The sequence below is a fragment of the Megalops cyprinoides genome, chromosome 19 (assembly GCF_013368585.1).
Source record: "Megalops cyprinoides isolate fMegCyp1 chromosome 19, fMegCyp1.pri, whole genome shotgun sequence".
NCBI lineage: Eukaryota > Metazoa > Chordata > Actinopteri > Elopiformes > Megalopidae > Megalops > Megalops cyprinoides.
Window position 1 is genome coordinate 23,926,440 of NC_050601.1, and position 25,878 is coordinate 23,952,317.

Consider the following 25,878-nt stretch of genomic DNA (forward strand, 5'->3'; position numbering starts at 1 on the left):
GTAGTAAGGTGTAATAAGAACCCAACCGCAGATGTGTAGACTAAATGGTCATGTGTGGTAAAGAATGGGGAAAGTCCAGAAACTTTTTTGTTGTCTACATTTTGATAATTGGAGTACCTCACATGCAAACGAGTTTAAGCAGCAGTTATGAGCATTTTTCCTGCAATGTGCACATGTATATGTGTGTGTGTGCAAATGTACATGTATATATATGTATATGTGTGTGTATATATATATATATATATATATATATATATATATATATATATATATATATATATATATATATATATATATATATATAAAATCAGTGGCGGCTGGTGAGCTGGAAACAGGGGAGGCTGAAACATTACCTTTAAATCTATCATTACATTCAACCTGTTCCCCTTTATTCTCCTTAATTAACAATAAAAGAAATAATTCACAGAAAAATTGACACCAATGCGTAAATAGAGTAAATGATTATGCTCGCAAAACAGCACAGATTGTCTGTAGTTTGTGTGCTATTGCGAAGGCTACAGCATGAGGTTGTTTAATTAACAAGGATGGCGATTTGAACAATTAAGTGGCAAGTAATCCCAAAACTTTCTCTGTAAACACAGCTGTTTCACATTATAGCTGTCTTACAAAACGGAGCTAAATTTAGTTCGGTCAATTTAAATTGCTGAGAATAAACTTTTAGGTTAGTTTGAGTGCAATGAACAATAACGTTTAGAACACAGACCTCACAAAAGCTGTGATGTGTCAAGAGCATGTAATGTAATTTAAATACCATCATATAAATGCCATCCTTGTTCCATAAATTCATATGTTGAAATAAGCATGTCTCCTCTTCCATCTTCCATTTCTTTGTCCTTGTCTTAGGTCTGAGTCACATTAGGATATATTATAATGTGTATATTTTTCTCTCTCTCCCTATATATATAATATAGCTGTTTTATATATAATAAAAGCTGAACCTAATTAGAGTTTAGTTTTGATCTTCACTTCAAAGCACACACACACTTTGAGAGAATACCCCTGTCATTTGTTCAGCTCACCTTGTGGTTTCTGTTAGCTGGATTAACCAAAGTAAAAAGGCACAACAGTGGCCCAAGCCTAGCACCACCACCCCCCACTTCCTCTTCAGCTGCATCTACGGAACGTCTTGATTTGTGTTGGCAAGAAAATACAGAGCAGCATCTGAGCCATCTTCCACTTCTCTATAGCCAATGAGACGCATGCATGTTGTTGGCCCAGGCATCACTCTTTACTTTCCTGAATGCGTGCCTCTGTCTTCCTGCAGGGAGAGGAGATCTTCCTGGACATGTTTGAGGATGAATACAGGAGCATGACGGTAAAAAAAAAAACAAAAACCCAAAACCTTTTTTTTCCCCTGCATGCGTGTATGCATGCGTGTATACACCCACACATGCCAGCATCCACTGAGATGAATGAGAGCCATTGTTCTCCCTTTCTGTTGTTCAGATTGGTCAGATATCATAATCGCTGACTCATTGTCCAGACCTATTTGAACATTTTTTTCCAGAGCAATTGCCCTGTTCCCACCAGATGTTCAAGAGTGCAGTGTCAGCCTGTGTGCACACATGTCACGAGAGCACACGCCTGGTTCCCAGCATTTCTGATGCCTGAAAGCATAGTGCTTGCGTGCACTTAAGATGCAACACTATAAGGCTTGCACAGTACCCTCAAGTTTATCATGCCAGTTAAAGTATCAGCAGTCCTTGTGGAAGGTTCTGAAACAATGTAACCACTCTTTAATTGGAACAGGGAAAAGTAACATTCTTCTCATGCACGATGAGTCATTCACTCTGCTTTTAAACCTTACTTAATCAAAACGGCATGTAGAGTTTCTGTTCTTGGCTTCCCGACCCTTTAGATGATCAACTTGGTTGGAACAAATATAGTGAGACCTGAAAAGATCACATTAACAGGCTTCTCTTTTCTCTGTATTGGGTTTATATGTCTGGTTAGCACTGGAAGTTCACTGGAATCTTTCTGGAATATGTGTTTGAGTATTTCTTAAACTATACAGTTATTCTATAAGTTGAGCCTGGTTTCAACAGCCAAGAAATGTTTAAGCAAATTGCTATTCTTCCAGAACTTGTGCCAGTAATTCTAGCTCTTTATTGTTAGCGTGGCAGACAGATGTACTATTCACTCTGACAGATCAAAAGCAGGCAGCTGTGACTCATGCTGCCTTTTCAGCAGCTGACTATAATACTTGTCATAGATCCGTGAAATTTTGATTTTTAATATAATTGCTGTTAGAGTAAGTGTGAAGCATCATGACGACTATGTTCTGTCCTGTGTGTGTGTGTGTGTGTGTGTGTGTGTGTGTGTGTGTGTGTGTGTGTACACACAGAGTAAGCCTCTGAACGTGGAGTACCTAATGATGGACGCCTCCATATTGCTGCCCCCTACTGGCACCCCCCTAACGGGAATCGACTTCGTCAAACGGCTGCCCTGTGGAGATGTGGAGAGAACACGGCGGGTAAGCCACACATCTCTCTCTCTCTCTCTCTCACACACACACACACACACACACACACACACACACACACGTATTCTCTGATGCATGGTATAGCACAACTGCCGTCTTTCTGGGCTTGAGTCATCCAAAGTGGCCCCTTCGTTTTCTCCCTGTGTTTTTATGGAAGAAGGTGATCTGGGTGGAGATGTAAATCACAGGAGCCCTGCAGAGGTCCCTCCCTGTAGCCTCTTCTGCCAGTCTTCTAGGGAGGAGGGGCTCGGAGGAGGAGCAGGGCAGGCCATGCGTTAGCGTTGGGACAGGCAGCAGCTGGTTCCGCCAGTTCCTGGAAATCTGGAGTTTCCTGCTTTATGTAGCGGTGCAGTGTCGTCTGGGCTTCTGATGAGACGAGCCATTGTTCCGTAATAATATCAGTCTGATAAGCGTTCCTCTGAGGGTAGTTACCATTAACCCTTTGGCAGGGGGGTGCAGTTCCTATGAAATCCGACTGAAGCAAGCAGTCTGGAGCTTTACGTGAATGTAGCTAAATGATCACACAGACATTCTCTGTCTGTATGAAATTTTGTGTATCTGTCAGAGGCATGTCGCTGCCTGTAAGGCATTTTGAACAGTTCTCTTTAACACTAAGGAAGCCATAGGAAAATGTTTGTTTGGAATTTCTCTGAAGCATATTAGCACGTGGCATTTACATGGCTGATGTCTGCACAGTAGAGGATGTGAGACACTCTCATAGGGGCTACATGTGGGATTTGGTGCTCTGTGTTAGTGCGGTTTGGTTTGTCCGGTTGTGTATTGAATGTGTGTAAGGGCTATAGTAATGCTAAGGAGTAGTGTAAGAGCTGTGTAAGGGCAGCCTATAAAGAATGTGTGTAAGAGCCTTGTGAAATAGCAGCTTCTGAGGGCTGTGTATAAAAGTTGCGTAAGGGCAGTTTGTGAGAGCTGTGTGTAAGAGCTGTGTAAAGGCAGTCTGTGGTGGCTGTGTGTAAGAACAGAGTAACTCCCACACTTGGCTGTCTCTCTGCAGGCCGTCCGGGTGTTCTTCATGCTGTTGGCTGTCTCTCTGCAGGCCGTCCAGGTGTTCATGCTGTTGGCTGTCTCTCTGCAGGCCGTCCAGGTGTTCATGCTGTTGGCTGTCTCTCTGCAGGCCGTCCAGGTGTTCATGCTGTTGGCTGTCCCTCTGCAGGCCATCCGGGTGTTCTTCATGCTGTTGGCTGTCTCTCTGCAGGCCGTCCGGGTGTTCTTCATGCTGTTGGCTGTCTCTCTGCAGGCCGTCCAGGTGTTCATGCTGTTGGCTGTCTCTCTGCAGGCCATCCGGGTGTTCTTCATGCTGCGCTCGCTGTCGCTGCAGCTGCAGGACGAGCCCGAGACTCAGCTGCCCCTGACCCGGCCGGAGGACCTCATCAAGACCGACGACGTACTGGACCTGAGTGAGTTCCAGAACCACCATGCCCCTTCCCATCCCATTCCTGAGTTCCGAAACCACACCCCTCCACCACATCATAAAGGGAGTCCCAGAAAAACCACCCCCCCCCCACCACATCATAAAGGGAGTCCCTGAACAACCACACTCCCCCTCTCCCCATCATAAAGGGAGTTCCAATAACCACACCCCCTGTCATCCCCTTCCTGTGTTCCAAATGAGAAAGAGAAACTTTCTCATCCCCTCAATTGCTCCCGGTGACCAAGTGCAAATATCTGTGCACTTCACATTGATTGGATCCCAGAATCCTGAATCCCTTTTGTGCGATAGTACTTTTTAACCGGACATCTCTTTCTGACAAGAGTTCAGCTCAACCACAGCAGCACCGACAGCTCCCTGTTTTTAGCCACACACAATCACAGAGGTTAGATTAGGCAGAGAGATTCCAAGGTGTTTTAATTAGACATGAACAAGAAAACGTGACATGACTTGGTGCCTGGATTTCAGTGCGTGTATGGATGGAGTCATTCTCTCACACATCCCTCGCCCACTTGGGTTCGAATTGGGGCACCAGAAGGGCCATGCCTCCCCTCTTGCCCTGCCCCTAAGCAAGTTCCAGCACCGGGTCTAAGTGCATCATACCGCTTTGCTTCAGGCATCTAAAGTCAAAACCCCGAGATGTCGGGCGTTAACGGATGCTTCACAGCACCGCATGTCAGCGTTGGAAGTTAGCGATTACAGAGTAGAGAAAAACTGGCTTTGTTCCAGATGTGGGGATGGGCAGGCCAGGCGGGGTTTCCCTCGTCTCGCCGCTGCCAGCCGCCCTGCGATTCGTCTGGGAGTTGCTGGCAGGATGTCAGCGGAGCGGCTCCAGTGAGGGCCCACACCTCTGCTCCTTACGAGTGTCCTAGACCACTTCTCTGGCTTTGCCGCTCCTGCGCGAGTCAGATGAGCCTAGTGTACCATCATTATTGACAAAACCAGGGTGCATAAAGCGGGGAATAAAAACATAATTACAGATGCATTAAACCGTTGCAGAGAGCAACATGGCCTGAATGTTTACACTTCATTTCATTGCATAAGTGGCAGTTAATTATTGTGAATGATTATGAATGACGTTAGTGCATAATGCATATAACTGTATATAATAACTGCATTGAATGGGCTGTACGTGAGAAACTCAGAAGCATTTTATTATAGATTATCTTTAGTGTACTTTGGTATATAGTCAGGAGTAGGTTCACCCTCTTAATGAAGTGGTGACTCAGAAGCTCCAGCTTGCTGAAAGGGCTCCTGCAGCCACCAGCTTTTCCGCTTGCTGGCTGCACCACTTTACAGTAATGTCATTTGGTTGCGCCTACGCCTTTGGTGCAAAAAGTGGGCAGCCCGTGCCCAGGCCGCGCTGATTGTGTGAGCGGCCAGGGACTGGCGTGACGCCTTTGTCTCACCGCTGCCCGGCTTCCTGTGCCTCCACCCGCTCCAGAGTCCTACCCACCACCGACTGCACCGCTGAGAAAAACTCCTCCCTCCACCTGCTCATTCTCCATAGGCTGCACTCCCACGCCGGGGTTTTTTTTTTACGGCTTTTTGGCCTTGAGGAGCCCAGGGAGAGCTTTTGGGAAAAGCAGACTGCGGTGATGGTGCGCAGGACACGCACATCGGGGCCGGGTCAGACGTCGGCGGTTTGAAAGGTTAGTGTGGTATTGCGAAGCGAAATCGAACGGGTTAGTCAAAGAGCGAAACTTGGATTGCACTTCACAGCTCAGGAAGGAGTGATGATGCTGTGGTAAAACGCAGTAAATTGGAATTACCTGCGCTTCCCCCTCCAGACAGTGGTTTGCCACGCTCTCGGAACTGACGCGGACAGTAGGAATCTCTCGAGCAGCTACTGCATGGGTTAGCTGGCTGACTGAAGTGCAGCGTTTCGCATCGCTGTAAATTTGTTCCAGTGCCACATGCCAGCAGTCCCACCCTTCTTTTTACTGGCAGGAAAGGGCCTAGTACACAGAATGTGTCATGTTCTCACATTTCCTGTAATGTGTGCTAGATCTACAGAGGTCAACTGTATATGGACTGCTTATTTGTGGGTATTAAAAAAATAATCATCAAGAGCAAGAGGACGAGTACAAGGTTGACCACAACCGCTGGCTTTCTGGCAGTCGGAGCCGGTCGGAATTCACCCACCGCTGGTCCCTGGTGCAGCCAGTGCAGTCGGCGCAGACACATTTGGATTGATAAGTGACTCGGGGAGGCTCGGCAAGAAACGGAAAGTGTGAAAGGAGGGGAACCGTGAAGGCACACCGCCCCGGAGCCGTCCGGGGAGGGGAGGGCTTCCTCTTTCTTGGCCGTCGCTTTCCCTTGCTGCCTCGCCACCCCCTGTGACCGCAGCCCCGCGGTTACCTCCGACCCCCCCCCCCCCCCCCGGCAGCAGAAGCTCCAGGTGGTCCGAGCTGCTTTCGCGTGCCCTCCTTTTGCGAAACGCAAGGCTATTTTTACACCCACCGTCTCAGGAAGCGACACCCCCACGGACACGTGGCCCTTTTTCGCCGAAGGCAGTGTTTTGACAAGCCCTCCCCTTACCTCGAAGTGCTCGTAAATGCCCTGTGACGCGTCACTTTGCCACAACTTTGTCTTTCTGGCGGTTGCCTGAGTCACACCTGTTATACACACACACACAGCAGAAAAAGGAAAAAGAAAAAGAAAAACTGCCTGTTGCTGCTGTCACAGAGCGGCTCTTATTGAATTGAAACTTCGGTTTGGAACCCCTGCAGGAGGGAGAGTCAGGGGGTTTCAAGAGGGGCTTGATCTGAATGGAACAGACACAGAGGGTGAATCACTGAAGGCCCAAGCTGCCCCGCCCCCGACCGATTCCAACCACCATACCTCAGCTACCACCTAGGGGGCGCCACTCTGTGCTCCCAGGCCCAGATCTCTTCCCTGAAATTATCAAGAATCGAAAAAGGGAAAAAAATTAAGAAGTGAACTTGTTTTGTTTCCCTTTCTATAATAAAAGCCTTTGTGCTGACATGGATTACCCAGAAATGATTAGCGGCCAGCTGCCGGCCAGCCTCAGCTTTGAGGATGTTGTTTTTGCGGTCAACCTTCCTCCTTCCCAGTTAGCAGCCGGTGTCAAAATAGCGGAGAAGAGCACGTGGTTTTTGGTGTAACCTCAAGCGCAAAACTACATGGAAGTGCTTGGGTTTCTGACAAAGTCCCGAATGTCCAGTTCCCATAAAATGGACACTGATAGCCAGCGCCCAAGCGCCTGCATTAGAGAGCAGAGGAGAGGCCGTTCCAACCGTTCCTCTGGAAGCGACTTTCGCATTGGGGTCGTCAGCCGGTCGGTTCGGCATTCCACCATTCGTTTCGCGACTCCAGATGACCCCCCCCCCCCAAACCCCCCCCCCCCCTCCCCGGCTTGCCTGTGGGACGCCAGAGCAGACTACACCAAACCTTGCGGGGGCCCGGCGCCGCGTCAAATGACTCAGCGGAGTCTTTTGAAAACTCCCCGTCAACAATCGGCACAGACATCGCAACGGCCAAACGCACACGCATTTGGCCCCTGGCCAGGCTTAATGGAGAATTTCTGCTTCTGTGACATCAGTTAGCGCATCATTTACACATGCTTCGTTTCGAAATCGCATCTTCTTTCCGGATGGATGCTGGATGTTCACTCGGATGATTCAGGCTAAGAAGCGTGCTGGAGAGGCTCAGGAGCACCTCCCCGACGCCAGGCCCAGCCAAACAGAGTTGGTGTCTGTGGATTTGCCTGGTTTTATGTGACTAGCCATATGTTGGTGGAAATGCTTTGTCAAAACAGAGTCAGGAGCGTTGCACAATTTGTTTACTGAAAGTAGAGCCAGTGAAATACACGTGCACGACAGCGTTTTTGTTCTTGCACTTTCAGTAGTGTCATTTATGAGAACAATAACTGCAGTGAATTGTTTTCATTCTGTAGAATGCTGTCCACATAATATTGGGTGGTTTTGTGAAGAGGATTTTTTTTGTTTTGGCTATTCTATTTTTCCAAAAAACATTTCCCTTTATGCTTGATTGTAGCGCTATCGCTGATGCTATTCTTGCAAGGAATTTCTTATATGAGTTAATAATGACCTAAATAATTAGTCATTTTATTAGATACGAATTACAGGTTCAGGTATGAATTAAATAGGTAGATTTAATGACATTTGCAGATGATGATGATTATGTTGACAAATACCGATGTGATAAACATCAACTGTTTGCCCCGATGCGTCACGCATGCCAGCAGTGGAAAAGGGCGCAGCAATAGATACGGTCACCATGGTGACCTGGCACTTCCTTTTGTCGTGCTGCCTGGAATCGGAACGCTCCCGGTCGTCTGAGACACCCCCCCCCCCCTCCCCCCACCTCACTGGGGCCCGCAGGCTTCTCTCACGCACCCGTTTTGCCTGTCTCTCATTGGCAGATAACAGCGACCTGATCGCCTGCATGGTGGTGACTAAGGACGGGAGCCAGGCCCAGCGCTTCCTGGCCGTGGATGTCTACCAGATGAGCCTGGTGGAGCCGGAGACCAAGCGGCTTGGCTGGGGCGTGGTCAAGTTCGCTGGCCTGCTCCAGGTAACCGCAGCGGCACACGCTCGCGGCGTTCTGCAGCCACCGTATTTGGCTGGATGACTGACTGTAATCTTAGGCTAGCATGCCCGCTAGCAGGGAGCTTTAGGTGAGGCAGTTCAGCTACAGCACAGTGGCTCTTGGCCCTGATTAGGGTGGTGAGTAAGGCTGTTGAGGTAGGACCCCCCCCCCCCATCCCCTAGCTGTCCGCCAGCACCTGTGACACAACTACGTCACGTCAGTCCAGGAGTTGTCCCACAGATGTCAGAGGCTTTTGTCCTACCCAAGCTCTTGACTTCTTAATTTGGTTCGGTAATTGTGAAGTCAGTGCAGGTGAGTAAGTCTTAATGGGGACGCGTTGAGTGCCTCTGACGCGTGGTCAGCTGAATTAATTCAGATGCATAATTAATCCCATTATATAATCAGGTGCTTGGATGCAGACATCTCTGGCATGCCAGCATGAGTTGCCTACCTCAGAACTATGACATGAATAAATCTGTATCTGGACAGCCCCTGCCAAAGCCTCAAAAAAGTGTTTTGAAGCTTGTTAGCTTGTTGTTTTTGAAGCTGTCATAGTTTATAAAAGAAAAGGAAACCAATCTTAAATTTTATTCGATACGAGGCATTTTTACAAGTGAGGTTGTCACAAAGTGATGTGCATGTAGCATAGTGGATTTTCTTATCAAGCATAAATTGCAATGTTGTGTTGTTTTGTAATAAATCACTTGGAAGCATTTAATCAATGTGCAGGTACTTTCATTTTACCTCTCACAAAGGGATTGCTTGCCTTGCTTTCAACCTAAAAACACTGCATGGGGTCTGCAGAAGGTTTTGCAGAGGGGCGTGTTGCGAGCCTGTGTGTGTACGTGTGCGTGTGTATCCCAGGACATGCAGGTGTCTGGTGTGGAGGACGACAGCCGGGCCCTGAGCATCATAATCCACAAGCCGGCGTCCAACCCCCACGCCAAGCCCTTCCCCATCCTGCAGGCCAACTTCATCTTCGCGGACCACATCCGCTGCATCATCGCCAAGCAGCGGCTCGCCAAGGGCCGCATCCAGGCCCGCCGTATGAAGATGCAGAGGATCGCCGGTGAGCGCCCCGTGGTGACCACCACCCTTGCGGGGGAGGACCCCCCTCGTCATCCGTTGACTATAAAATCCCTGGCGCCATTCGGATCGCTGTTTCATGTGTCCCTTTGGGCTGTAAGGATGACCACAGTGGCCTCAGCTACTACAGTTTCCAAATTTATTACATTACATTACTCTCATTTAACAGATGCTCTTATCCAGAGCGACTTGTGTACATTTGGGTTACACTTACTCCAGTTATACATTTTGATACCTTTATATATGATATTTACTGAGGCAGTTGTGGGTTAAGTACTTAAGCCAACGGTACAACAGCAGTGCCCCAGCGTGGGAATCGAACCAGCAAACCCATTAAAACACTTCAGCATAAAACAGGGGAAACCCTCCCTGTTGTGGGAGGTGCTGAGAACTGCTTTGCCACAGTCCAGTGCCACTGAACAAGTTGTGGGTTTCTGTTTGCTTTTTCTAACTTTGAACAGGAACGGCAGTCATGCTTAAGTGTCTGGCTGCAAAGCCAGCAAATCAGAAAGCAGCCTGAAGCTGCGAGCAAAGGTGCAGGTGGGGGGGAAAGCCGGCGAAAGCTGTCAAATGGGAGGAGGGACAGGGAGAAATTCTTTCAGGGAGAGGCTTGTGCGTCGCGTGAGTCATGGAGCTGTCGTTTGCCGTTGAGTGGTGCGTGACAGATTACTGCCGGACGGATCACTCCACGGGCTCCGGCAGCATGTTCTGAAACCGCCCGGCCGGAATCCCACGTTCTCGGCACGCCCAACTCTGAAGTCACCAGGCTGCATTGCGAGACCAATTCCAGAGCGCATAGCTAGCGTAGCATAATGAAACGATGCCTGTAGAAACTGTGTAAGGTTGCAGTTTTCTGTGAGCCCGTGATGTCTCACGTGACTTTTCTCATAATGGCAAAAAGGAAACAGACATTTTCCAGGCACTTAGGCTTTCATTTCACAAGTGCAAGTGACTGAACAGTTGTCATTCTGCACTTCTTTATAATAAGCACTACGTAGTTCCCTCTAACTCCAACAGAAAACATACACATGTCCATGCATTTCCAGATGCTGAACAGAAGATCCATATACCGATAAAGGTGTCTCCATCAGCTCCAACCACGTAGGCTGAAACACTGTGTCCGGCTGCTTTTGGATCACTGTGCAGCGAGCGCTTTCATGAGTGGTACAACAGTGTATAGCTCCTACTGCTTTGACTGCTGTGTAGTTTAACACAGACATACAAATGACATGTGCATATGCAAATGATATGAGCGTATGGAAATTATATGAGTATACAAATGACATGAGCCTATGTAAATGGATGTAAATGACATGAGTTTATACACCCCCCCAGTGAGCTGTAGTTACCTGACCTCTGTAACAACCCCCACATGCACGCATGTGTGCACATACACACATACGCACCTCAGGTGCTGTTCCGCCCCGGCACGAGTGTCTGTGCCACAGGGTGTGGCAGGTGCATTTGCGAGTCTCTCCATAACAAAGTGGCCATCCCTGGGGGGGGTCCCTCTCCTCCGGGTGCGAGGATTATGACCGTAACCCCCCCCCCCCCCCCCCCCCCCCGCACACACACACACACACACACACACACACACACACACCCCACCGTCCGAGAGCTGAAGCGCCGCCCGAGTGCCGCCTGAGCTGGGACAGCGCCAGCCCCCGAGGGGACACCCACGCACCAGGGCACGCCTCGCGCAACATACACGCGGTCTCACATGTTTCGCAGCCGCGACCGTGGCAGAAAGGGTGACCAAACCGGCCGAGTCGCTGGCTTCACCTTTAACCACCCTTCCTGGCACAACCCAGATTAACCCAGCCCTGCACAACTAGACTACCAGTAACAAGTGTACTGTCAATAGTCTGATTCTGTTCATTAAGATGATGCTTTGGTAATATACATCTTCTTCAGAGAGGTTACCTCCCTAAATTCACTTAAAAGGCTTCCAACTTCTATAGCAGTACATGTGTAATGATATTGTATATATGTTGGGCTAAAGGGTTTTCAGAGAACAGCTCTATGTGACCTCTGGAAAAAGTGATGTGTCATCGCCCAGTTCCGCACAGTTATCTTCTGTAATCAACCCACATGGTCGATCTGGTTTTAAGTTTCTGGTTTGCGGACCACATGCAAGATCCATAACTCTGTGGTTAGTTAATGGCTTCAGCTCTCACTTGCAGAGCAGCCAGGCAGCTTTGAGACCCCCCAAGCTGCTGCTGCTGATTCCTTCCTGGTGCTCATTAAAGGCAGGCGGATGAATGACTAAACCCCCCCCCCCCCCCCCGCCCCGCAGCTCTGCTGGACCTGCCCGTCCAGCCGTCCTCGGAGGTGATTGGCTTCGGCCAGGGCGCCGCCTCCTGTTCCCAGCAGCTGCCCTTCCGCTTCTACGACCAGGCCCGGCGCGGCCTCAGCGACACCAGTGCCCAGCGCTCCGTCTTCGCCTCCGTCGACAAAGTCCCAGGTAAAACTCGCCGCCCCCTCCCCCCAAACAGCAGCACCGCCAACTGTCCGTGTGTGAAACCAAGTCTGCAACCCGTGTAAGCAGTTACAGGCAAGGGCTTAAGGGGGCATAATCTCCTGAAGAGATAACCTAGCTAATGTTGTGACAGGCAAATGCACTAGTCACATTTTTTTGGTTTGCTTCACACCCTTAGTTCACCCTCCTTGTGAGTTAACAGATGCACGTTGTTCGAAAAATAGGTTTAGCCACAGGCAGCCAATCGGAAACCTCCACCAAGTCACAGGAGGACGTATTTGAGGGAAAGAGTACATTAACAAAGGGGGGAGATGGTGCCAGAGAAGAACAGGCGTCCCTTTGTGCTCCGAGACAAACGCTAATTCACAGAGCACTCCTTATCGGCCCACTGTAGGTGTTGCCATTAAGAGAAATCCGAGCTCTGTCTACGGAGCAGTTTCGTGGCACAGTGCCCCACACCCCATTTCTACATTCTGAGGAATTAGGCCGCTATTTATTTATTTTTTTTGCCAGGATTTAAGCACTGGCCTAGCAGGACTTAAAAAAGGAACACCTCGCTGTTGTGAAGCGAGCCTGATAGTTCTGTCACAGTGTAAAAATCAGGTTTACTCACATGCTCGTGTTCACTTTGTGTACTTAATACTGTTTGCTGTAGCCTGAGATAACTGATCGCTCGGTGGTTTCTCAAAAAAAAGAAAGCAAGAAAAATGAAAGAAAGAAAGCATCCACCCCACTCTGAGTCATCTAAAATAGAACTTTCATAATTCTTTAATTCATTGAGTACTTTGCTTTGTGTTATAGCGCCAACCACCCCCCGTGGCATTATGCCAGATACTGCGTTCTTAAAGGGCAGCTCTTTAATGAGAGTTTGAACATGTCGAGGTCTCGCCGAGGGTCTGTGGACATTGACAAAAATGTGAAAAAAGGCTTCTGTCAAAGACCCTCACTAGTGTCACGTTTCATCCTCAGCCACGGTGCATCTTTCATACGTTCTCCCCCAGGGTCCTTGAGCGGTTCACATCAGCAGTTCTGAGCAGCAGCCCAGCTGATACAGCAGTTTTTTTTTTTAATACCCATCCTGGGGTACACCTTCATTTGTGTGGCGGGTCTTTCCTCAACCGGAAGCCCCTGTCAGTTTTCGGATGGAGGTCATTTTCACCGTAGGGGCGATGTTTGTGACAAGTGCCCAGCTGAGTCGGCTTTGAGCCTTTCTGCAGTAAAAGCGTTCCGCCAGATGCACATCTGCGGCATTTTGCAGGCATGCAGTCGGAAAAACCCCACTGCAGGAAAGATGCAGGTCCAGACAGGAGACTCATCTAGGCCTGTACCACTCATTTTTTCAGAACTGTATAAAACCTATTAAGGTGATTACATTTCAATGCCAACACCAGCTGCTAAATGCAAATCAGCCCAGACTTTATTTGGAAAAATGGTGTCGCTAGACTTTTTTTTTTACCATAGTTTGAACAGTGGTGGGAAGAAGGAGTCAGGTTTGTGGCCACACACTTCTTTGGAAGGGCTGCTTATGGGAGGTGGTAACTGGCACAGGATTCGTAGGCAGGGCCAGACTCCAGGACTTTGGAACTGAAGTGCACTGCCTCACCTTGGTCAGGTTCCAGGGATTTTCAGTAAGGGTTCATGGGAAAATCACCATGCACAGATTTTCTCTGGGTTGAATAGTGGGCAGTCTGTGATGAACAGGCTGGGAATAAGTATTGGCACGAAGGAGAAGGAGTATCTCTTAGACACAGCCTTGCTTGGCGATTTGACCAGAGCAGGCCACTTTTTTGTACGGTCTGCTTGTTTTCTCCCTCATCTAGGATGATTTAGAAAGCGAAATAAGCCATATGACCTGTCGCAACAACTTAAAGGGCAGCACAGAGGTGTCTTAGCCAGTAAGCACAGGAACGGTTAAGCTACCCTAAAATGAGCCACACTCCATGGTCCGTAAGCCACAGATCGGTAAATGAATCGGATCGCCCGGTCCTCCAGGCAGCCAGCCAATGACTGTTCCCCAGGGGTCAAGGTCGTGCTGACCGAACTGTTTTTGAATGATCCCTCACTCCTACCCAGGTGGCTATTTTAGACAGAATCTCAAAAGGGGAAATGAGTGACTAATTTGAAACTTTCGGGTTGTCTTTTTGGGATTTCCTACGCTGACAACTGTTCAGACAGGGCTTCTTGGGTTCTAAGAAATGCGATGGACTGCAGCCAGACCTTAAAACACAGTCATACTTCCTACTCACTCCCTCAATAAGGGGGGTCACTGGGGTGTCCCTCGAGTCCTGTTGGTATGACGACATAACAGGTGCAAAAAGGACAAATGTTCTTCTCATATCTATGGCAAAATTAAAAGGCAGAATGATTTTATGTGTTAGAAATGTTTTCCCTGTTCATGGGCAGACTGTTGGCTGTTTGGAGGGTCGTGTGGGGGGGGTCACCTGTCGCCTCAGCCCTGGTGTGGCTTGGCTGGCCCAGCCCGGCACGTTTAGGACAGGTTGGGGGGGTGGGGTTGGTCGTCCGGGTCGTCTGCGGAGGGTCCGACGGTGTCACTGTGCTTCGCAGGTTTCGCCGTGGCGCAGTGCGTGAGCCAGCACAGCCCCTCCCCCCTGTCCTCACCGTCACCGCCCTCCAGCGCCAGCGGGAGCGGCAGCACCGGCCGCTGCGACTCCGTCACCCCCAGCACCGCCTCGGCGCAGAGCCCCTCAGGTACCGCACCCACCTCACATCCCCCCTCCCTCCCTCCCTCCAGGCCCCTTTTCCCACAGTGCACTGCACCGCGTCTCAAATATACCTCGCGCTCTTCACCACGGGCGACGTTCCCACATCCCACTGCGCTGCATCCTCATTCCGTCCCTACACTCTGCAGCTGAGCTGTGTTCCCACGCTGTTGGCAGCCGCACGCACCTGCTCCCAAATCGCCCTCAGGGCAGGCAGCATATGAACGTCAATGTCAGCGTTTGGTTTCCATTCACTGTGGCGTTTCCTCATCCGATGGCCGTCCCTAATGCGCGTGTGTGTGTCTATGTGTGCGTCTGCGTGTGTGCATCTCATCCCTACTCTGCCGAATGCCCCTTATTGCTGTCACACAAAAATGTGACGCTACTGGCTTTGAGCACCCCGCGAGCCACCTGGGTCTTTCTCCTGATCCTGCAGGGTGCCGCGTCGGACAGGTTTAATACGCTGCTGTCCCGCTGTCGTCAGGCGCCTTCATGTGCCCAAAACATAACCCGTCTCTGCTTACAAAACAAATCTCGCGAAAGCTAAAAACCCATGAGATTACTGCACATCAGGACTGTCCTTTATCTATTGATTTTAAGCGCTCACAACGCACTGGCACACGTTGCAGCATCACTGAGAGGGCCTGAGCCGTCCTTTGCCTTTCTTTCCTTGCAGAAGAGCCTTAAATGGTAGAAGGATTACGAATGTTTAAAGTTTTAAAATGTACTAATGTACACACCCTGCATTTGAACATTTTTCCTCTTGGCTGAGGGTGTTTTTTTCCCGAAAACAACATGATTTCCTTGCTGAGCTCGTTCCAAATCTGTCATCTTGTGGTAACGATGAGCGATACTGAACGATACTGAACGAAGCATACTGGTGAGAAAACAGCAAACTGACCCCCAACCCCACCGTCTCACCAAAGCGGCTCATAGCTCACCTGAGCTGCCATTACCCAACCGAAGACTGACTTCTGTCAGCTTCAAGATGCCACGTTGCTGCTCTGATCGTTTTACAGTTTCTACATTTTTTCAGCCACGTTTTGTTTCCTGCTAGCAAATGTTTTCAATCTATAGCCTTCGTTGGGGCATTGTCCAAACACTTGGCGGCCACGGACAGGAAACCAGCGAGGTCAAAGGCCATGTGGGGGCTCACTCTTGATTGGGTGGCGGCCAATGTGACTGTGAGATTGTCTGGCAAGCTGGTGAGAGTGTGGCATAGCAGTCACCGGCATTTCACCTCCCAACTTTTTCCCAGAAGGCAGCTGCCTGCACAGGATTACCTTAGCAGACGGAAGCTGGCGCAGTGCTGGCACAGAAGCAGTGTGTAGTTGCCATTCCTCTAGCGACTTGCTCCCCCCACCCCCACCACATAAACTGCCACATCCCCCCTGTTGTTTACAGATTAGGACTGTGAACCAGGCTTCTTTCTGTCCTTCGACCAAAGAAAAGAAATAATGAACAAAACAAAAAAAAAAGACCAACAATTGGCTGTTAAACTCATTCAGCACCACGTGTCTGTGTGCGTCCAGCTCTTACACGGCTTCTCTGACGTTATCAAGCCGGCGCTGAAGGAGTTAAAGGCACTCTGCTGTTATGAGATGGGAGTTCTGAGGAACGGTGCTCTTGACTGGAACAAGCTGTGTTTTCTTAGGCAAACACTCTCGTGGTCCACTCAGCCTTTTTACAGACATGACACCACTGGAGAGTTTTGCATCTCTGGCACCCCCCCTCCATTATTATAGATGGCACTGTTTTTAGTGGTCAGATAAATTCACTTTGAGCTTTCCCTGGACACAGTGCATTTTATAACCCTGATACTACCTGAGAAGGCTCCTTTGAAGCAAGGGTACACGTTCAAGTCTCACAGAGCAGCGGATAAATTTTGGCACCACTCTCAGTAAGGCTGCCAGTAACTCCCCTTGTGCTGTGATTGGTGCTTTACCGCACCCACCATCTAGACCAATAAAAAAAAAAATCCCTGTTGAAGCAACTGTTTTTAAAAATAACTTTCTCAGAATCTCATGTAGATGAGAACTTATTTCTTCCTGTGACAACCCTCTAGGGTGGTAAACACTTGTGTTGATTTCCCTTTGAGAATGGTAGTAGTTAAAGTGAAAGGAAAAAAAAAGTCTGATCCTCCAGGCTATGTTTTATTAATATTACATGTGGATGCATGAATTCTGTATGCTTTTATGTGTGTTTCACTGCTTGTGGGGCTAACACACACACACACACACACACACACACACACACATATATATATATATATATATATATATATATATATATATATATATACTCAATCCTGACTGTTGTTTCCTGTGTCTGGCTCAACAGACATGCAGAAAAAAGATGTTTTTCTCTATATATCCACCTTTCCTTCAACTCTTTTTAGAAGGTACTAAAGAATAGTGTAGTGATATAGGAGCTGGACTTGTAACCATTAGGTTTGATCCTCAGTCAATGACTCAGTTGTATCCTTAAGGAAGGGTAAATGAATGGCTCCTGAGTGGGTTGCTTGGCAAGAGGTAGGCTGAGCCCTGTGGCCTGGGTTTGAAGCCGTTCATCCCATCTGCTGACAACGGGCCGGGGCCCGCAACAGCACAATAAATTGGCTTCGTTCCCTTGGATGGGGCTTTCTGTTCACTACTCACTGCGGTTATTTCAGGCAATAAAACTTTACCTTTACTAATGAAAGTTAAGGCTTGATAAGATGAATTGAATGGAAGTGGGCCTTCTAAAAAAAGTAAACTCCCCTCTCCCCAGCCCTCCCTCCCACCGGTGTCTGTGCCTGTACAGGGTCCGGCTCCTGACATGGACCAGCTCTCCTGCCGGGCCACGCCCGACGCCAACCCCATCCATCTTCTCTGTGTTCCATTGTGCAGCCTTGCCTTATGATCTGTCCCTCTGTTCTCCTTTAGTCAGGTCTGGCAGGACAGGACGGCGGAGAGGTTTTAGTCTGTCTGAGGCGGACAGTCGCGGCGGACACTGGGTTTAGACCTCCGAGCAGCCGCGACCCTGGCCGACCAGGCAGGTCCCTCTGTCAAACTCACCTTAGGCACCGCCCCCACCCCACCTCCAGCCCCTCCCCTTCTCCCCTGAGGAGCCAACCCTGGGGGACAGGAGGCGGGGCTGCACTTGTGTAGTTTCTCCTGTTTTCTACCCAACACAATCTAGTCAACACTGTGGAGTAATATTATTATTATTATTATTATTGCCTATTATTATTATTAGTGTCACAGATGACCTATGTCACTGTCTTTAGTGACAAAGAAATGATCATATATCACTTCTTAGTGCTGTGTCACACAAATATGCTTCTGATACTGCTTCAAGATCAGTCAGAAATTTTCACACTATAGGACTGTCAAACATCATATTATCTTGAATAAGCCCTAACACCACTGATTATGCTGAAGCAATTACATTTGCTTAAAAACACACCTTTGAGAAGTGTGGCTATTACAGTTCCTCAACGTGGCCTCGAATGAGTCCAGTTCATGTTTTACCTCTGGTTGATCTGAGACATCCCAGACTGCAACGAGTGGATGCCAGAACAAAGTCTAAAATCAACAGCTTTGTCTTAAGCGGGAGGATGTTTGGCACTTTCCTCGGCAACACGATCCTGGGTTGATCCAAACCAGAAGATCCAAACGCCCGCCCCCTCCCCCCGATTAGGCAGTGCGCCCTCCCCCCAGGGACGCACTTCGCATGCTTTTTCCCCACAAAGGGAAAAAAAAAGTGGTTTTCCTGCCCTCCAGTCTCCTCTCCTCCTTTCTGTGTCAGTCCTCCCTTTTGCTTCTGCTCAGTTCGCTGTTGACTTTATTGTTTATCCCAGCTCCCTCCGCCTCCGTGCCGTATGATTTGAGGTTAATTTATCGGATGTGCCTGGAAGCCTTGTTTCTTCTTTTTTGTTGTTGTTTGTTTTTGTTATCATGTTTATGTTTGTTTTCCCTGACAGTTCTCCCGTTCGTCACCCCCCCCCCCCCCCCCCCCCCCCCAATCAACCAAAGCTTGGTTTTGTTGGTGTCAGTTAACATTTTGGCTGTGTTTGTTTGTCTGTGTTGCCTCATGGGTGATGCTCCAAAATGTTCCAGACGTTCATACAGTCTCTGGCTGTCACTGTTTGGTTTCTGTGTTCCATTGCCTGTGACACATATGGCATTGTCTGAGAAGAACTCTTACCTGGAAGAGCACTAATCAGGCAGGTTCTTCAAAAATGACATAGATACCACAAAGTGGTACATCCCTCCCCATTACAAAACATTACAAAAGTGTGCATTGTTCAAGGCTTTGTGTGGGGAAAAGACGCAAAGCTTTGAATGCAGCAACCGTGACAAGGGCCCTGACCGTAACCTTGGCAAGGCCTCAAAACTGAGGCCTTTTGTGCTGGAGGTGAATTGTGGATTGTGGAAGCAGGTTTGTCCTGTCCCACTTTCAACCAGTCACCTGACGTTTCTTCCCTCCATTTCCATGGGAGCAGATGATGCGGCGTTCCTGGACCAGACCCCCGTTGAGACGGAGAACAGCCACCCGGTGGACACGGCCAAGCCCGCCCCTGAGGCCCCGCCCACGACTCCGCCCCTGGCCCTGGCCCCCAGCCTGACGCCGGCCCCCCAGCCCACCATCTCCCTCCTCTCGGACGACACTGCTGACACGCTGAGCGTGGAGTCCCTGACCCTGCTGCCCCCCGCTGACCCCACCCGCCTGCGCAGCCTCAGTACCCAGTCCTCCCGGGAGGAGGAGCCTCACAGGCCAGAGGCAGCCGAGGACACGCCCATGCCACTCCCCCTGACCCTGCCCCCGCCCCCACCAGCACTGGACAGCCAGCACCAATCAGAGGACTAAGGCTCCACTAGGAGGGGCTTCACCCCAACACTGACACTCAAGCCCCTTCCCACAGCTGCAAGTAGACTTCCATCCTGTAAATACAGACGGCAGGAGTGGCAGAGGCTACATAGATTCTGTCTGCTTGATTAGTGCTCTCTCTTTCCTTCCTTCCTTCCTTTGACGTGGTCAAAGCCTCCTCCTTTTCCCCGATACGTTGCAGCAAATAGGCCTTTGTTAATCTTTGCAAGTAGAGGTGAAAGCACAGCGTAGTTCACGAGTGTAGTTTCCTTTCCAGCACGGTGCTTTTTTTCTATGGGTGTGCGTGAGCGTGTGTGTTTCTATACATAAATAGCACCAGTGGAGACTGAGCTCCACAAGGTTTTACCAGTCATACACTATGAATGTACTAATATCTCTTTATGCAGGTATTAAGTGTTTCATATAACTTAAGTGAAGATGAACGTCATGGATATCTCTAAACAGCACCAAGGGTTGTTCTCTGAGAGAACAGGGAAAGTGCTTGGTTGGATGTTCATAGGTCACATATGGGTCAGGCTATGTCCAACTGAACACTTTCCAGGGATACATTTTGTCATACTTACCTTTTCTAAGAAACTACGAATGAAATTCAAAATCCATTTAGAATTGCACATGGAGCATTATTTGTAATTGTAGTTAAGTGTAAATGACTGAATTTTCAGAGAACAGCCCTTAAAAGAGGTGGTGTGTCTGGTCATTGGGGCCGTGTAAGTATCTGTAAAATATTTTCCTCTGGTCTAGTTACAAGACATATGTATGCAGTGACCAAGTTTTTTTTAGTTTATTATTATTATTACTTTGGTCTTACTCTGATACAAAGTTCAACATGTTTCACATGAGAGCTCATTAAGAAAGAACTGCCTTTTAGAAGATTTAAAGTGGTGAAATGACGAACTGAACGGGAAAAAAAAAACGTTTTATTCTACTGGCTGCCCCACTGTTCGGTAGCCATCCTAGCACTAGTTCTCTTCCTTGTGGCACTCCTTTGCCTCTGGTTTTGCTGGCTTTGGATTTGAACACCAGTTTTTCCCTGCCGTTTTTTCTGGATATGATTGTCCTCCCACAACACTTTTTAAGCAGCTGTTACTTCTTCAGAGAACACGAGTAGGCACCTTTTAATTTGACGTAAATCTTCATGGAAAAAAATTCTGTCACAAAACAACAGGCTTTATGTGTACTTTAACGCACTTAGGTTCCACTGTCCACTGCTGTGCTCTCATTATGACACCACTGCTCTTGATAGGGGATTTATTGTGATATCACTGCCAGTGATACAGAAGTGGTGTATAAGGAGCCTGCTCAATCCCCCTGCTGTTCATTGTGTCGTTAATATTTGACTCACAAATTTCTGCAAGCGGTTTGTTCCTTTTACCACTATTTTTGTTCACCTCGTAAATATCTGAACTCGTAACTTGAAGTGAAGTCCCAAAACCCCTTGCTGTAATTTCCATTCAAAGTACAAAGTAGGAAGTTAAGAAAGGTGCTATAATAGCAGTGACAATACAATGAGAATTAGATTTTTTGTGTTGTTTATATGTTATTTTGAAACCTACAGTATACATAAATATAAGTTGACACTCATTTGGATCACTTAAAGCCACTTTTTAGGTATTCTGAAAAGGTTTTGCTTGCACTGAACATGCGGTGACCAAAGGTCAGGTTAATACCAAGCTTTATGTTTTTTTATGTGATATACTACACTGCCCAGCGCTGCCTGCCTTCAACAGTAGTACTATAAAATTGATGGTATATCACAGCCAAAAGGTTTATTTTCCTTTCCTGAAATGTATCAGTAGTATTTTGCAAGCACACGCTCAAAATGACCATGTTGGTTTTCTGCTCCCATAAGGAGCAGTAGACCCTGACCGCCACTCCAAAGAGCACCCCCCCCCCCTTTTTAAATTCTGTCCAAGGTGCGAAAACGGAACCTACTTCTTACCGCTAAAAATGAAGTCACTCTGTGGCTTTAGGTTCCTATACACATTCTCTGGGGTGCGACTTCTCTGGAACTGACGCACTTTCTTGCCCACAGGCACTGCTGGTAGACTGTGATTATTCGGCGTAAAACGTGCACCTAATAAGTTACTGAGCTTTTTTGGGAATGATGACTTACCTAGCTGTGCCCCAGTTGCATTCTGGCTTCACCCATAAACACCTGCCACTCACACAGTTCTGAATCTGCTGGTGTGATACGAGCAAAACAAAAGCAATACTCTTTAACTTTCAGCCGCCTATTGTCAGGTATGGCAGTATTTTCAACTCTCTCTGTGTGTAAATAATGTCCTTATAGAAAGTGATAATAATAATTATAATAATAGTAATTTGTGGTTCTGTATGTTTTATGTTCTGTACATTGCATCTGGTTTTAATCTGTAAGTATATACATAAATTACCAATGAAAATTGTTAAAAGAACTGCAATAAATTATTGTACTCACTGTCCTTGTGTCAGCAGAGATTTATGGTGCACTTTCATTGCTAAACATTGCTAATGGTGTCAGATATTCTGTCCTACCAGTTTCTGGTATATGGTTGTGTTGTGTTTTTTTTTTTCCCAAGGTTGAAAATTGACTGAATTTCCCCCCAAAACACCCAGTGGATTCCATTAGGGTCCTGTTACCAGGCAGAAAAGCACATGCATGGAGGTATGTGCCCAACTGCCGCTAGATGGCGTACAGTTGGAACCGCAACGGCTCTACTGAGGAAGACGTGGTGATGGGCAAGCGTGTGTAGGTCACTGCTTTCTAACTGCGTTTGACTGTTGGCTGGATCCAAGGCCGTTATCTTTGTCTTTGCAGATTCTGCCTGGCTCTATCAGCTGTGAGTACTGGAACCCATATTCGTTTCTCTGTTGAGCTGTCTGCTTCACTAAACGTGACAGTTCATTGAGCTGCTAAACAATGCACCCTTTTTTTCCTCACTGACTGCATCAGATTACAATCCATCCTCAGGTTGCCTCTTTAAAAGGCACTTGAGGGTGTTACATGAGATGACAGTACACCTGGAAAGTATTTGCTCTGACCTATATATCACACATTTCCCCTCATCTTAATGGCTGTTTACTTTGTATGTCCAACTAAGAATTGTTGAACTAAGCACTTTCCCTGTGGTTCGTTTTTTCAATTTTTTTTCTGTCATTCGTGTTTTTTTTTTTGCGCCAGTTGACCAGCCTGCAGCCACGATTATGCCTCGCGCACCTGCGCAGGAAATGCTGTAGCAAGGCGCGTGCTCTCCTCCAACTCACTCGCCCACGGTGCCAACAGCGATCTTTTACATGAAAAGGTGGGGGGACTGCTATTCAAACACTTGCTTGGAAATATCAGGCTCTGTTCAGATAAACCCATCAAACCTGTACATGTTAATTACTTGAAAGGCAAGCTACAGGTCACTTTTGTCAGTTTTTTTCCCCCCCTTTTTTTGGCCCGAGAGAACAGAGAGCTTTTTAAATTGTTTCCAGGAAACCGCACATTTCGCGGTTCCGTGGCCGAGTTGTACACATTAGCATGTCAGCTCGAGCTAAAGCGAGCGCCCCATATTACGCAGTTGTGTTCCCCAGCGTTATGTTTAGACAAGGCTAAATAATTGACCACTGTTTCCATGTGTTTGGAAGAGATGAGGGCTGATTATATCAACGTTACTGTAGACTCCCAGTGAAAAGCTGGAAGGCTTTTACTTCCTTTACAGTACCCTGGAATCATGAGGGTGAAAGGGTGGAGGAAATGAGTATCATCATTTGTGCCATTCCCATGACCCTGTCGTCTGTGAAAGGGGGGGGGCGGGCCCTACCATTTTATTTATGGCACCGTTAATTACAATGACAGTAACACGCAAAATGCACGTTAATGAAGTGCTGCGCAGTTTAAAACAGTGGTTTTGGGTGACTAGACTTGGCTACTCGTTCTCCTGACCTGCAAATTCACCATTGCCTGTTACAACCGTACACTTTCTCTCCGCCCCTTAAAGGCAAGCGTAAAAAAAACAAGCAGTAGTTTACCTTCTAACTGTCATTGAACATGTATGTATCGTTGGAGCTTGGAATTAATTTTTACTTTTCTCAGGGGACGGGAATAAACTTAATTTTTCAAAGACTGACCCCAGGCAAAGTGCTTCATTCAATGTACTATGCCATAAGAAAACAAACCTTACCAGGAAGATTAAAAAAAAAAAAAGTGTCCACCCAAACACTTTTCCCAGGTGTTGCTTTCTCATAGAATCAGCATAGGAACCTATGGCTCAGTCTCCTGTAGAATTCCAATCCCAGTAGAGCTAAAACAGTCTGTGATGCATTCAGGTATTGGTGCCAAACCACAGCTAAATTCCTCAGTTAATTGCTCAATTAATCTGCATGTCTGCATTGCTTCCTTGTTGACTCTAACACTTACTATTATAACACTTACTACGTATTACAGTCTGCTCTCGCCCATCTTTTATAGCTCTAATCCACACACGATTAGGTGCTCAAACGATTCACACCCTCCTTCATTTGTCCCTAGAAGTCCTACTTCGTTTTGAACACAATGAAGTGCCATTTGATCTTATCGTCTTTTATTAATATGACAGTTCTTTCTGGAGGACAGTTGAAATCCAGGCCTATTCCGGTTACGTAAAATCATGTGCTTTCCGTGGTTGCTACACCGTAACATTCCATTATACTAGCGCATTTGGACAACAAGGAGATCCTGCCTGACAGTGTTCAGCCTGCTGTCTTGTCGGTCCTGCATCTGTTCTTTCTGTAAAACTGATCCGGGTAAAGTAATTTTGAAGAAGCAACAAGGAAGGTCGTCGACGGCATCCTCTTGACTAAACGGTTCCATAACACCCCTAACTGCGATTCTGGTCTCTACCCAACCTGTTTTCATTTCATTTCACTCATATTTCTGTGCCCTGGGCTGTTGTGGCGCGGAAGCCGGTGACACGTCTGAGTCACGCCGCCGTATCCTTTATCTACAAGAGTTTACCAACACCAGCCTTACCCTGAAACTCGACTGTCATTTCCTCTCACTCTCCAATGTTTATTCGAACCCTTTTGCGCAGTGACAAGTCGCGGTCGCCGTGTCAAATCCTCTGTGCTACCATTATCCTGTTGAAGCAGGTGCTGCTGTCAAGAAAAAAAACAGAAGGTGGAGAGTTAATTCGCACATCTAGTTCTAGCAGTGTATGAGTGGTGCCTTTGATTTAACTGATAATGTGATGCAGTGCTAGCCATTTTAACTGTTACCATCTTTACCGGGAGATGCCATCGAGAGACAAGAAGACCGCGCGGGTCTTTTCTTACTATATTTTTAGTTGCATTGCCCTCTCAGCAGTTTTCAGCGCACATAATCCTTTGAAGCAATATTTAAAACGGGCCACATAGAGGCTAGCTCCAAGAGACTACCGGAACCCATCTGAACCTCCCACGCGCCTCAGATGAAACATCATGGCTAGCGGTTTCTTGTGAAGTTTGCACTGTTTGATCCCATTCTCCAGAACGGAGGTGTGATCAGAGAGTGTGGGTTTGTGCCAGTTGAAACAGTATCTGAACGCCGGCAGTGACTGCTTCAGACAGTGTTTCCTCGACTAAAAACGCACAACTGCTTCTTTTTTTTTTTACATAGAGAAGAACAGGAAAGACAGAAATAAAACCTTTGCCCACCAACTTCTTAGAGTGGGCATCACTTTGGGCAAAATGTGACTGTATACTCCCGAGCTTTGCTTAGCTTTGCTCCACCATTGTCAAAAAACACTGCTGCCACGTAAACCGAGGTGTTTTGTGTGCATGAGCACACCTCTGCCGGTATGTTTCTGAGAAGCAAGGGCTGTGAATAGTGTCGTGGGGGTGGGGGTGGGTTAACATTAACAACACTATAGTCCTTCACTGTGTTGAGATTACAGTAGTATCGCTGCAATGACTAGTTCATCTTGCCGGAGGCATTTAAAATTTAGGCTGTGCAGTTTACATATATAATAAAACATTCCTAGGTGTATCTCTGCCTTCTAAAGCAATGAGTTGAGTTAGATCTGTTTGGAAAGGCACTGTTCCAATTCCCCCATGGGAGATCTACCTTGCCTGTGCCTACAGCCCAAGCCAGCTGGCTCCTCCTTTCCTCTGGATGATGAACCAGAACCTCCCTGCATGCAAACTCAAAAGGTGTCTTTTCTTAGGAAGAGGCAACATACTGAAAAAGACACCTTCTTTTATCATTTACATTTTTTTT

The 25,878-nt window shown here is 47.7% G+C and overlaps 1 protein-coding gene across 5 annotated transcripts in view; it reads left to right on the forward strand.

The window, feature by feature from the left end:
* clec16a (C-type lectin domain containing 16A) overlaps positions 1-21,908 on the forward strand; it is a 54,142-nt gene extending 32,234 nt beyond the window's left edge. For 4 of the 5 annotated variants that reach the window (XM_036552161.1, XM_036552163.1, XM_036552162.1 and 1 more), the window contains 8 exons: positions 1,286-1,336; positions 2,366-2,494; positions 3,798-3,918; positions 8,359-8,510; positions 9,390-9,594; positions 11,908-12,075; positions 14,656-14,799; positions 19,297-21,908. In XM_036552161.1, the coding sequence (XP_036408054.1) occupies positions 1,286-1,336; positions 2,366-2,494; positions 3,798-3,918; positions 8,359-8,510; positions 9,390-9,594; positions 11,908-12,075; positions 14,656-14,799; positions 19,297-19,661 (1,335 nt within the window). In that variant the 3' untranslated portion in view covers positions 19,662-21,908. Of the gene's footprint in view, positions 1-1,285; positions 1,337-2,365; positions 2,495-3,797; positions 3,919-8,358; positions 8,511-9,389; positions 9,595-11,907; positions 12,076-14,655; positions 14,800-17,734; positions 17,844-19,296 lie in introns of all 5 variants that reach the window. The other variant, XM_036552165.1, reaches the window with a different exon arrangement.
* Positions 21,909-25,878: the final 3,970 nt, after the last annotated feature.